We start from the raw sequence: 12,928 nt of genomic DNA, 5'->3' as shown, positions 1-12,928 counted from the left end.
TCATAGGCCCAAGGAGCTCTGGGCCTTGACCTAGACCCACACAAACATAGGGTCCCAGAGACCAGGACCCCCACATCCGCTTAAGGCCACACACGCCCAGGGGCACACAGGCCAGGACCGCACAGGACATTCTCATTTGGACAGTGGCCCCTTCCTTCAGCAGAGCACATCATTTCCCAGACAGCAGGGCTTTTACTTTAGTAGGGGGGTATTCTCATCCAGACAAGAAGTCTCTCATTGAGCAAGGGTTCTCAGCTTGCACTGTACCCGTGGAGTCTGATGTTTAGTGAATTGGCATGAAGCACAGAGAGAAGGGTTCCTTGGGGCACAGTGTGCTCACCAAGCAGGCCTTTTGGATGAAGTGGCCTAATCAAGCTAGGTGTGGACTCAGGAAGGCTGGGAGAGGTGCCTGTGCCTGTTGCCATACGAGCCAACTTGTTCCCACAGGGACTCCTACTAGAATCGCATACCTTCTGCTGCTCTGTGTTGCTGGGGTCACCAGGGCAGTTTGCCAGTGGCGTGGGGTGAATGCCAGGGCACTTGGCTTTGTCTTGAGGGTGGCTGCGTGCTGAAGGGCAGATGCCCTCTTAGTGGATGAGTTAAGGGAATGGGGCCTCCGGGCTGCCAAAGATCCAGGGCACCTGAGGCAGTGTGTCCAGTGCTTTCCCGATTGCCAGCGTAGAGCAGTCAGTGTCCCCGATGGCCCTGACACCCATCCAGGGTCCCAGTCACCATGACTGTCCTAGCCTGCTGCTAACCCACCCCCACCCACCCTCTCTGCAGCTCGGGTCTGGGGACCTGGCACACGCACACCGCTGGCCAGACCTCCTCAGAGCAGATGTGGGCTGAGGCAGGGTCCCTTGTGCCTTGGCCGGTATCCTGCATGGAGACACAGCTGGGTGCGAAGAGGGTGGGCCCGCCTGGGGCCTGGGTCTGCAGGAAAACAGAGCTCTGCACACCGGGCTCCCACACCTGTGCGTGCTGTCTGTGAAGACACAGCGCCTCCTGGTGGACATGGGTCACTGGGAGCAGTGCCCTGTGGGACTTGGCCTGTCACCAGTTCCTGCCTAGGACTAGCTTCCAGAGAACGGTGGCCAGGTACCATGTGTGGCTCCCAGGCAGACGCTGCTTTCTCTGGGTGTCTTCCTGAGCCCCAGCCCCAGGACCTGCATGCCTCATGTGGCTGGCTAAGCAGCAGCCGGGGCGGGGGCTGTCCCCGACACCTCACCCCCCTGCACTAACCAGTGGTGTGGTCCCAGATGCTGCAGAGGCTGGGGGAGGATGAGCCACAGATACAGAAGCCACGAGCTGAGCTTGACAACCTTGGACACACAGACTGGGTAAGATGCGGCCCTCCTACCCCACCCAGGGTTAGCACCAGGAAGCCATGGTGCCTGTGGGCTGACAGCCATTCCTTTTCCTCTGGGCCAGGCCCGGTTGTGGGTGCAGCTCATGAGGGAGCTGCGCCATGGGGTGAAGCTCAAGAAGGTGCAGGAGCAAGAGTTCAACCCCCTGCCTACCGAGTTCCAGCTTACACCCTTCGAGATGCTGATGCAGGACATCCGCGCCAGGAACTACAAGCTGCGCAAGGTCATGGTGAGCCCACCCAGGCCTTGCCTCACTGAGGCCGGCAGGGGCCATGGAGTACGGACAGGCAGCTGTGGCCCTGACCCTGCCACTCTGGGTTCCACTGGGTCCCGCAGGGCTGTGCAAGGCCGGGTGCCCCGAGAGGGGACCATCCAGTGCAAGATTGCAGGATTTGCAGCTCTCACCTGCACTGGCTTCACTCTTAGCATTTTATATTTGTTTCTCTTCTTGAGACAGGGTCTTGCTGTGTAGTTAGGGCTGGCCTTGAACTTACTATGTAGCCCAGGCTGGCCTCAATCTCTAGATCCTCCTACGTCAGCCTCCCGAGTGCTGGAGTGACAGGCATGTGCCACCACACCCAGCTTCGTAGGATTTTAATGGGCCAGTCACCCTCACTGTTATGACAGCTCGGTGAGGTGGGCACTCCCAGTCGCACTTCCAGAAGAGCCTGAGGTACAGGAGGCTTGGGTGGTGGGCTTAGCGGGTGCTGTCGCCATCCTGAGGCATGGCCCTGTGCCTGTCCCACACCTGTCCTGGAGCCACGAGAGGGAGGATGGGTGTGAAGACCAGGACCTTGGAGCCCTTGGTCCTCAGCCTGGCTGCCCCCTGTCCTGTCCACCTGCAGGTGGATGGGGACATCCCTCCCAGAGTGAAGAAGGACGCACATGAGCTCATCCTGGACTTCATCCGCTCCAGGCCTCCCCTGAAACAGGTACTGGCCCTGCACATCCCTCTCCAGGGCACCCAGAGCCCAGTGCTGCCCTCTCTTCCACGGGAGGCTGCCCGGCTCTCTCTGGCCTGCAGACTGCCCTGGAACTGTGTGGCCAGGGTCTTCTCTGGGAAGAGCTCTGTTGGCGCAGATGCCCACCAGCCCCCAGGCAGTACCCCCGCACAGCAGTAGGTGTGGCACCAAGTGCCCTGGACTCCAGGTGGAGGACAGTGCCCATGTCCCTCTTCCTCTGGCCACCGCTTCCTTGCAGGTCTCTGAGCGCCGGCTTCGCCCACTGCCACAGCAGCAAAGGACCCTGCACGAGAGGATTCTGGAGGAGATCAAGCAAGAGCACAAGCTGCGGCCCGTGGGGACCCAGCGCATAGGCATCCGTGGTGAGCAAGGGTGGAGACCCCCACGTGGGCCTGCTGCGGCCCCCACTTCCTCTGGCCAGGCCGCAGACCGGGGTGACGTCTCCCCACAAGACCCTGCACCCGTGGGAGACCTGGGGCATTGCAGTTTTGCAGGGTAGACCAGGACCCTTGGTCAGTTTTAGTGAGAGGCAGGTGAGGAGGAAGGGATCTTGTGCTCTAGGCTTTGACCTGAATTTACATTCTGCATTCTGCACAATCAAATAACAGATCTCAGCATTTAGGAGGAAAAAAAAATAAAGCAACGTTTTTAGGTGGGGAAAGCCACGCATTTATTCAGATCTCAAAGATCTGATGTGATTCTCCTTGCAGAATAGAGGACAAACTCCAGTCCGCTCTGCTCTGCCTCTGGGAGGCAAGGTGCCTCCCTCCATTAGGCTGGAGTTGAGAGGCTGAAAACTGGCCTACTTCCCCTTCTGTCACGATGGTGCGCGCCACTCTGCGGCTCCTGCTCACTCTCCTGTCCATCCCAGGCTTTGGCTCTCTGCCTTGCATCCTCAACGCCTGCTCTGGGGACATCAGGTCCACTTCCTGTATCGATCTGTCTGTCACGGACGTCGGGAGTGGCACTCAGCGCCCACGGCCCCGGGTCCTGCTGAAGGCACCCACACTGGCTGAGCTGGAGGAGATGAACACCTCTGAGGTCAGAGCCACGTAGAGCTGGAGGAGGCAGAGCAAGGGCGGGGCGAGAAGGGCTGGCAAGGCCAGGGGCGGAGCCAGCTGGGAGCCGGGCAGGTGGGACAGGCCCTCCCATCCCAGCAGACGGGGTACTCAGACAGCGGCCTGGGGCCAGCTCCTCTCGCAGGTGTGCACAAGAAGGCTGCACGTGGACGAGGTCGGTTATCCTGTGGCCGGGCAGCTGAGCAGCCCTTGGTTGGAGGGCAGGGTACTCACAGCGAGCCCCTTGGCCACCATGCTTGCTTTCTGAGTGCCACCTTCCCCTCCTCTTGGTGGTAGCTGTCTCTCAGCCTCCTCCTGTACAAGGTCTGTCCTGCCCTGGTCCTTCCTGTAGGCCTGAGGGACGGCTTGGGTATTGAGGCACTTGCCACAAAGTGTCCAGGCATGGGAGGGCAGAGTCGGACATGGTGGAACACACCCATAATCCAAGCACTTTGGAAGGCTGAGGCAGGAGAATTATAAATTCAAGTTTAGCCTGGAGACTTTAGGAACTTAGCAAGACCTTGTCTCAAAACTTAAAAATAAGAGTATTGCTGGGAGGGCTGGGGATTTAGCTCAGTGTTGCTGCCACCTGCCTAGCAAGCACAAGGTTCCGAGTTCGATCCCTGGTTCCAAAAGAAAAATAAAAAGTATGACTGGGGATGTACCTCAGTGGGAAGGGCCTGGGTTCAATCTCCAGTACCACCAAAAAAAGAGTGGGAGGACAGCCCAGGGCTCCGTGGACCCAGCAGTGCCTTGAGTCCAGCGCCTCAGTCCAGGGTAGCAGGAGGCAGGGGCAGTGTGGTCAGAGCAGGCTGTGTCTGACTTGTCTGCAGGAGGAAGAGTCTCCATGTGGGGAGGTGACACTGAAACGGGATCGCTCCTTCTCAGAGCACGACCTGGCCCAGCTCCGGAGCGAGGCAGCCTCTGCCCTGCAGCCAGCTGCTCCGCCCCAGGAAGGAACAGGACTGCCTCGGCCCCGGGCAGGCAGCATGCACACCTGGAGGCCCAGTGCCTGGGACCAGGGCAAGTGCGCCTTGTACCCTGCCACCGTCCTCTCATCCTACCATGGTGCTCTGTCCCCTGTGGGGTCACGGGTCCTGGCCAGCAGTAGCATCTGGGGGTAGGAGGGGTTGTGGGCAAGCAGGGTACACGGCCCCTCACCACCAAAGGTAGGTGCCACCCTTCCCGCTGGAGAACCTCTTCACTAAATAAGCAGCCATGTTCACTGTAAACTGTCCTCTCAGGAACTTATGCCCCTGCCCCCATAGCTTGGGGGTCACTGTTGTTGCCATCCTGGGAGGCAGACAGAAGTCAGTGCCAGGCACTGGCCAGGCCTCTCCTCTGTGTGGGCACTAGAGCCCCCTGTAGGCATGATGTCCAGGCTAGAACTCGACCCATCACCAGCAGCCATTCCATTGCCTCTTTCCCGCCAGGGAGCCAAGGACCAACGTCTGTGGCCATGCAGGGAGTCCCCCTGGACTGCATGTCAGGCTGGCACCTGCCCGCTGGGCATCTAGGCCTCTGTCTGCCCATAAGCCGCCCTGAGCAGCTCCCCTTCCAGTGCCATTGTTCACTCCAGGCCAACCCTAAATCTCACTGTTGCCCCAGGGCCCCCATGGGCAGCGTCCCAGAGACTTTGGTGGAGGCCACCTCTCCCCCTGCCCTGCGGCATCCCAAGGAGAAAGGCAGCCCTGTGGGGTTCACCTCAGGCCTCCAAATGGGTTCAAAGCCACAGGCACTAAACTGCACAGGTCCTGTCAGGGACATACACACTGTCCCCTCTTCCATGGGCACTGCCCTCTCAGCTTCTGCAGGCCTGCTCAGGCCTGTGCTCTTCCTCCAGGCTCCTGTCCTGCGGTTGTCCAGCCCCAGCCGGACCCCGGTGCCCCTGTGCTCAGCAGTCTGAGCTCTGCAGGCAGACCTGAGGGCTCTGTGCCAGACCCCAGGCACCTGTGGCTGGTGAGTGATGGTGGGAGCTTCACCCCTCCCTCGGGCCTAAAGCCTGAGAAGGACCTTGCACAACCCCTGGCTGAAGTCCCAGGGTAACCGGGGCAGCATGGGCACAAGGAGCATGTGGGCCGACACTTGGCTGGTCGAGACTCTGCCCCAGTGTGCTGGGTCCCCTTAGCTGCTAACCCCATCTGCCCTGTGACTGAGAGCTGACACCTGCCGCCTCCTTGAGGCTCCTTGGGGACTGGAGTCAGAGAGTATGGCTCTCACCAGGGAAGCGACTGGAGCACCCAGGAGCATGCGGGTGTCAACAGGGTGCTTTGCATCATCATCACTCTGAGGCTTCTGCAAGAGGCTCAAGGGAGGGCAGTGTTAGGGGCTCTGACGAGCATGAGGTCTGTGCACAGACAAGGGCGATACGTGCCCCTTTAGCTCTGGGGGCTACTTTAGTTCTCTGTGCCTGCATTAAAGCCACCTCACAAGATTCCCGAGTTAGGAGCCCTTCTGGGCTGCAGGGGGTCAGCAGGGGCTGCAGTCACCTGTGGACACAGGCGGGCACTCGGGGCTGCTGCCCCTTGTGGCCATGGGTGGAGGCCTCGGCCCTGTCATATTGCTCTGTGGGGGCTGCTCAAGTGACCCCTCAACTCGGCAGCTGGCGTCACCCAGAGCACAAGTGGAAGCCAAGTGGTATTTTGTGACCAAGTCTCAGATGGACACATGTCACTGCTCGTTATGAGTGTCACTGAGTCCAGCCCAGCTCAAGGGGAGGAATTTGGGGAGCAGCTACCAGTTGAGGAACTTGGGACAGGCTTTTTATTTATTTATTTTTGGTACCAGGGATCGAACTCAGGACCTCACATTTGCCAGGCAGGCACTGAGTGACTTTCAGGTTAGACGTCTCAGAAGTACCTTCTGAGAAGTTTGGCCACCAACACCAGTGGCCTTGTCCCGCCTGGGCACCTGCTCGCCCTGTTCCAGAGAGTAGTATGTTAAGGGTTTATATGTATTGCCTTAATGGAGCTCAAACAGAAGAGAAAAAAGGTTAGGGAGATCTAGCCTCAGGCTCTCTGCCGGGCCTGGGAGGTAAAACCAGGATCACTCAACATGAGGCTGGGCAGGACTGGGAGCTCTGGGTGTGAGGCATCCCACGTGGAGTCAGTCCCTGGGCTCCATGGTCAGATCTGCAGTGAGGTAGGAGAGCCCAGGGTTGAGGGCTTCTGAGGGGATTGAAGATTGGAGGTGGACTCTAGTCAGCTTTGATCGGTCATGGTGTGTATTGCAGGTGGGGACAGAGAAGGGGAGCTCAGGATGTGGCTAGCAGGGCTGGGTCAGGATGAGGGGCTGCAGGCGTGGGGAACCCTGTGGAGAGAATGGCAAGATGGTGCATGTGTTCCAGGGAGCTCCCAGGGTATCTGCCTGGACTGGGATCCCTAGGGGAAGGGGGGGCTTGCAGGGCAACCCTGCGTGACGGGCCCCTGCTCCCCAGGATTTCAGCCATCCGGTAGAGAGCCTGGCCCTGACTGTGGAGGAGGTGGTGGATGTGCGCCGTGTGCTGGTGAAAGCTGAGATGGAAAAATTCATCCAGGACCAGGAGCTCTTCAGCAGCCTGAAGCGGGGAAAGGTGAGGCACCCAGACAGGGTGGGGCTGGGGCTGCTGCAAGGGCCAGCTGCAATCACGGCTGTGAACACGTTGCACTCAGCAGTGCTTTCCTTCTAGGTCTGCTGCTGCTGCCGGGCCCGGTTCTCGCTGTTCTCCTGGCCACCCACTTGTCTCTTCTGCAAGAGGTGAGCCTCACGTGGGCACTGAGGCCACAAGTGAGCCGGGTTGGGAGCAGGGAGATGCGCCAGATGCCTGTGATTGTGGGCCTGTTATCACACACTATGGCGATGGGTGTTCAGTCTTTCAGTGCAGTTGGGGAATGGAACTTTTTTCTCAGTCCAGAGGTCTTTTATTTTATACCTGTTATGCTGTGAATTTAGAAGTTCTAGCACCAGGCTCCTTTTTTTTCTTTTGAGATAGGGTCTCACTCAGCAGTATGTTGCCCAGGCTGGCCTTGAACTTGTGATCTTCCTGCCTGAGCCTCCCAAGTAGCTGAGATTCAAGCATGTGCCACTGTACCCACCTAGCTTGAAGCCTCCTTGAAAAATGGTTTTCTCAGGGGCTTAGGATATAACCGAGTAGCAGAGCACTCGCCTAGCATGTATGAGGCCCTAGGTTTGACCCATAGCACCACAAATAACAACAATAAAACACACACACACACACACCACATAATGTCCTCACAGAGTAGTTCTCTGGGTGGAGCAGGCTGGGGCTTCAGTTGAGCACAGCACCTTTTTCTCTGGCTTCTTTTTTCTGATTTTTTTTTTCCTGGTACTGGGGATCAAACTCAGAACCTTGCACTTGCCAGGCAGGCAGGCGTGAGGCCACTGAGCCACATCCCAGGCTCTTCTTCTGATTGTTGTCCAGGAAGCCACCATGACTCCTGGGCTTGATGTGCTCAGCACACATACACATTCTCTTGGAGAATCTTGCCCTTAATCCATTTGCTGACAGCAGTGGTGACGATGCTGGGTGACATGATGACTCTTCCAGCTTTGCCAGGGTGACATGCAAGGCGTTCCTTCTTCCCGCTTCCTCGATTTCTCCAGTATCATCTTTCTTGGAGACCTGCATGTATGGGGCTGAAGGAAAAATTCCATGTTTTCTCAAAGGCCTACAGGATGTGTGTGTCAGGTGCCTCTCTGCTTCCCCTTTGTGGTAGCCATTCTGGAAAATTCCTGGAAGATGGTGGTGCCAGCCAAAGTAAATGCTGAGAACTTGAATTTTCAGTGTTAAATTAATTTAAATAGCTAAGGAACTCCAACTCTCAGCCAAGATGGAGTAACAGGAACCTGCAGCTGAAATAGCCAAAACCAAAAACCCAAAGGATATGAAACAGTGGTTTTCAAGACACTAGCCATCGCCAGCCCTAAGAAGCAGACTGGGAGCCCATGTCAGCCTGGAGAGTGTCCGGGACATGTGCACGACAGGCCAGGGCACTGGAGTTCTCTGGGAAAGTCCCAGGGGAGACTGAGGCACAGGGGAGCCTGCTGAGCACTCTGCAGCATGATGAGAGGAAATTAGGAAAAGACTCAGTGGTTAAAAAGCTACCACCCATAGACATATCTGGCTCACTGCCTGGTTTGTAAAATTTTATTGGAACACCCCCCCCCCAATTCATTTACTTGTTACTCTTTTAGCCACACCTAAAACGTTTACTCTCTGTCACTTACAAAATAGTTTTCTTACCCCATCAAAAAGACTTCAAGAAGTGCCAGGGGTTTAGCTCAGTGCCACTGCGGCTGGCTCACAAGTTTAAGGTCCTGAGTTCAAGCCTGGTACCAAAAAAAAAAAATCAAGACTTAAAGAAACAGTGCTTAGGGCTGGGGATTTAGCTCAGTGGTTCCGCCGCTTGCCTCGAAAGCACAAGGACCCAAGTTCAATCCCCGGTACCAAAAAAAAAAAAAAGAAAGAAAAGAAACAGTGCTTACACCTAGGAATAGTGTCTAGACATAGTCGGAAATGTCATAATTCACAGGGCACCAGTGGAACTCACAGGAAGGTCCTGCCTCCCTAGTGCAGGATCAACCTCAACCCCAAGTAGTCCCAAGCTGAGCATCAATCTAAGCAAGACTGACAGATCATCAAAGCTCGACCTGAAACATCAAGCTGTTCTCAGTCTGTATCTGTATTACAAGGAAAAATAAACCCACAAATAGTTACTTTAACATTTTTCTCAATAATTGATAAAACTGCTGGGCATGGTGGCACATGCCTGTAACCCCAGCACTTGGGAGCTGAGGCAGGAAGATTGCAGCAAGTTCAAGACCAGCCTGGTCTACGTAGTGAGTTCAAAGCCAACTTGAACTACATAGGAGACTCTGTCTTAAAACAAAACAAAACACCCAAAATAATATAAAATAAAAAGTAGTTTGAACAGTAACTCATTTTATTTGTAAAATATTATGCTTTTTTTTTTTGGTACCGTGGATCGAACTTGGGTCCTTGTGCTTGCGTAGCAGGTGGCGAAACCACTGAGCTAAATCCCCGGCCCACGTATTTTGTTAATTATGCTTAGACTAGTCTGGAGGCTGTATTGCCAACAGAGATCATTCCTGTAGTTGGGCTGTCTAAATTGTAACTAACGTTTGAAGTTTTACAGGAAGGCATTTCCTTTTTTTTTTTTGGTACTGGGGATCGAACTTGGGACCTTTGCACTTGCGAGGCAGGCATTGGAACCACTGAGCTAAATCTCCATTTTGAAACTGAGTGTAGGAATGATAAATGTTCATGCATGCTTAGAACTGAGCACTCCCTCAAGGTCCCTTGGCTTCTGTAGTGAGGTATCTGGCGACACCAAGCCAGGCATTCAGGGGGAAGCTGAGAGGCAGACAGGTATGTTGGATTGAAGCCAACACAAAAGAAAGATTCTGGAGTAGAACCAAGTCTTGAAGGAACAGGGTATGCCTGGCACAGGGGTGGGCAGAGGCCAGAGGCTGCCTCTTCCTCCTCTGCTCCACTGATGCTGCCTCCCTTCCCTTCCAGAGCCATCTGCACTTCCTGTAGCGTAAAGGTGAGCTCTCCTGGGGCTTCAGTCTGTGCATTCTGACAGGTGTTCCCGTCTCCTGCTGCATGTATTGGACAACCCTGCCCTCACCAGGCCCCTCATCCATACCCTTTTCCAGAACCCTTTTTCTTTTTTGAGAGTCTCACTAGATAGTTCAGGCTGGCCTCAAACTCATGGCAATCTTCCTGTCTCAGCCTCCTGAGTGCTGGGATTACAGGAATGTGCCACCATGACTGGCTTAAAAATGTTTTTAGCTGACCCTTCTTTATAACCCACCCTGACTATGGAGAAACTGTCATCGGTGTCAGATGATTGTACGCAGGGCATGATGCCAAGCCCTTTATGGTATAAAAAGGCACCATTTCTGCCCCTAAAATTCCCACCTAGATGAGCAAAAAACACAGCTGAGATGTGAGGAAGGAGCACTGGTCATCAGGAGCGGTCTCTGGCAGCACTGTGTTATCATGCAGAGCCCCGCTCAAGGGGCAAGGGTTTGTACGAGGTCCACCCTGGGCCCAGCCCATACATCCTTCTGCATTGCAGATGAAGATGCCTTCTAAGAAGTGTGCACACATCCCCGTCTACACTCTGGGCTTTGAGAGTCCTCAGAGGACACCCATGGCCAAGGCCACGCCAACGCAGAGGAGAGAGGTCTTCCAGTGTGTTGCTCTGTCTTTTTGCAGGGGTCCAGGGTGTTCTGGGGAGGGGCTGGGTGGGGCCTGTTGCAAGGAAAGGCAGGGTGGGGCCCCTCTGGAAGGACCTGGAAAGGGCAGTGTGGCCTAGGACTCTGTTTCCCTGGGAGGTGCTCCACTAGTGAGTTCCTTCCCCAAATCCCGTGGGTGGAGGGATAGGGGAGGGGCAGCCATGGACAGCAGGGCATGGGGATGTTTGTGACTCGGGAGGGGCAGGGCAGGACCCGTGGGAGTCTCAGCCTTGATGTTCTGCCCCAGGTCTCTACAGGGGCCAAGGTGGCGAAGCGTGGAGGAGGAGTTCCCGCACATCTATGCACATGGTTGCATCCTTAAGGACGTCTGCAGTGACTGCACCAGCTTCGTGGCTGATGTCGTGCGCTCTAGCCGCAGGAGTGTGGACGCCCTTAATGCCACACCACACCGCAGCCGCCAGACCCAGTCACTCTACCTCCCTGACACCAAGACTCTGGACTTCAAGTGATGACAGCCCAAGGCAGCCAGCCCTGAACTGCGCATGTACATATATACATAGACGGACGCCTTTATATAATATATGCACACAGCTTATATATTTATACATGTTTTCTGGCCCCGCTGTTCATTTGGGGCCAGTTCCACTGCAGGACCCTCCCCGGGGAGGCTGTTCCCTCTCAGGACTCCTTGGGGTGGGGCCAGGGGATGTTTCTCCCTGAAGAGGGAGGGCAGGGGATTCCAGATCCTGAATCTCCAGCAGACTCCCCTGCCCAGGCCCCAGTTCTTTCCTGCACAGGTAGCCCCACAAGGCAGCTTCTCCTTCCTGGGTTGGAGTCCAGGTTAGGATGGGGAACCTGCCTGCCTCTGCCTTCTGATAAAGGCCTAAGATACCTGGAAGCCACTGGGTGGGTGGGACCCTCTAGGAAGTGTCCCAGGCACCCCATGTCTCAATGTGGAAAGCCAGAGGCCAAGCTTGGCCCTGCCCCTGCCCAGCACCCATCCCTGCCACTTTGCCCCTCCAGCCCCTCCCACACACTGGTGCTATCCTCCTCACCTGCTCCTGCCCAAGGGCCTGGGGATGCTGGATGGTCCTGGCATAGCTCTGTAACATTGTGCTGTGGCCATGGGAACCTAATAAAGATTATCTCACAGTGGCCATCTGGGGACATAGCTGTGTGGGAGGCTGAGGCAGGTGGATCACAAGTTTTCAGAGGCTGCATCTCCGCTCTGAGGGGCCACCTGCCTTCCAGGGCCAGAAAAGACCTCTCTAGTGCTGCTGTCAGGGTACCCCCATCACAGGACATGGCATCCAGGCCCCAGGAGGGTGGCAAGTTTGAGGCCTGTCTGGACAACTTACCAAGACCTTGTTTCAAAATAAAACTAAAAGAAGGGTTTGGGATGTAGCTCAGCAGTGGAGCACTTGCTTGGCCCAGAGGAGACCCTGAGTTCCAGCTCCAGCAACACACAGAAAAGCCCTGCCCAAGGGGCCAGGGATGTAGCTCAGTGGTTTTGCTGCCTGCTGCACAAGTGCAAGGACCCAAGTTCAATCCCCGGTACCAATAAAACCCCAAGAAATAAAAGCCCTGCCCAGCTTCTCTGCCAACTCTGTGGCCCTGGTCACGGTGGTAGGGGCTGCATGCAGAACAGCTCGGGACGCTGCCTGTCAACTCTGGCTGTGCTTCTGGCCAGGGTCCCTTTCTTATTTCTCAGCCCCCTAGTCCTGTTCTTCAGGGAGATGACCCCCGCTGGAGTTCCCAGAAGGCTGTAGGCTGTGGGTAGGCCCAGCACTAAGCACTCTGCTGGCTCGGGTACAAGGGGTGCTCTGTCATCACTCCCCTTAGCAGATGAGGAAACCAAGGCTCAGTACAGTGTGGGGATTTGGCAATTCATTCCAGGATGTCAACTCCAGACTGCACTGCCTGCCCCAGGGCTGGTGGAGGCCCAGAAGGGACAAGGCTTGTAACAAACAGCAGGGTTTGTGGGAAAGAATACTCTTAGCACCTCGAGTCCAGGACATGCAAATACACAACATTAGAGCAGCCAATAAAAGTATCCAGCTCCCACTACTTGTTGGAACAGACTGCCTATTCTTTTGGTTTTATTCCTGTTTAAAAATAAGAACCAGGGGTGGAAGTGGGCATCTAATCCTAGCACTCTGGGAAGCTGAGGTGGGAGAATCACAAGTTGATACCTGCCTGGGCAAACTTAGTGACTTAATGAGATCCTGTCTTAGAAAAAAAGGCTGGGAAGGGCCAGGGATTTAGCTCAGTGGTGCCATGCCTGCCTCGAAAGCACAAGGTCCTGAGTTCAATCCCC

General features: G+C 55.7%; 1 protein-coding gene and 1 long non-coding RNA gene across 7 annotated transcripts in view; one reads left to right on the top strand and one right to left on the bottom strand.

Moving 5' to 3' along the window:
- Spire2 (spire type actin nucleation factor 2) overlaps positions 1–12,690 on the top strand; it is a 28,760-nt gene extending 16,070 nt beyond the window's left edge. For 3 of the 6 annotated variants that reach the window (XM_004842621.4, XM_004842620.4, XM_021256515.2), the window contains 12 exons: positions 1,260–1,340; positions 1,432–1,596; positions 2,213–2,299; positions 2,568–2,691; positions 3,201–3,370; positions 4,221–4,410; positions 5,231–5,346; positions 6,824–6,958; positions 7,055–7,122; positions 9,926–9,953; positions 10,491–10,606; positions 10,898–11,766. In XM_004842621.4, coding sequence (XP_004842678.2) covers positions 1,260–1,340; positions 1,432–1,596; positions 2,213–2,299; positions 2,568–2,691; positions 3,201–3,370; positions 4,221–4,410; positions 5,231–5,346; positions 6,824–6,958; positions 7,055–7,122; positions 9,926–9,953; positions 10,491–10,606; positions 10,898–11,120 — 1,503 coding nt within the window. In that variant the 3' untranslated portion in view covers positions 11,121–11,766. Of the gene's footprint in view, positions 1–1,259; positions 1,341–1,431; positions 1,597–2,212; positions 2,300–2,567; positions 2,692–3,200; positions 3,371–4,220; positions 4,411–5,230; positions 5,347–6,823; positions 6,959–7,054; positions 7,123–9,925; positions 9,954–10,490; positions 10,607–10,897 lie in introns of all 6 variants that reach the window. The other 3 variants (XM_004842619.3, XR_015443698.1, XM_087192778.1) reach the window with 3 other exon arrangements.
- LOC147830570 (uncharacterized) lies at positions 6,145–10,493 on the bottom strand. Its single transcript, XR_015444272.1, has 2 exons — positions 8,630–10,493; positions 6,145–8,022 (listed from the first exon to the last, which is right to left on the bottom strand). It is a non-coding gene; the product is annotated as an uncharacterized LOC147830570 (long non-coding RNA).
- Positions 12,691–12,928: the final 238 nt, after the last annotated feature.

Source organism: Heterocephalus glaber, unplaced genomic scaffold (genome assembly GCF_053883595.1).
Source record: "Heterocephalus glaber isolate CG9 unplaced genomic scaffold, H.glaber_assembly_v1.0 deba00000071, whole genome shotgun sequence".
Lineage (NCBI taxonomy): Eukaryota > Metazoa > Chordata > Mammalia > Rodentia > Bathyergidae > Heterocephalus > Heterocephalus glaber.
Note: the sequence above shows the minus strand (reverse complement) of the source record. Positions and strands in the feature narration are given on the sequence as shown.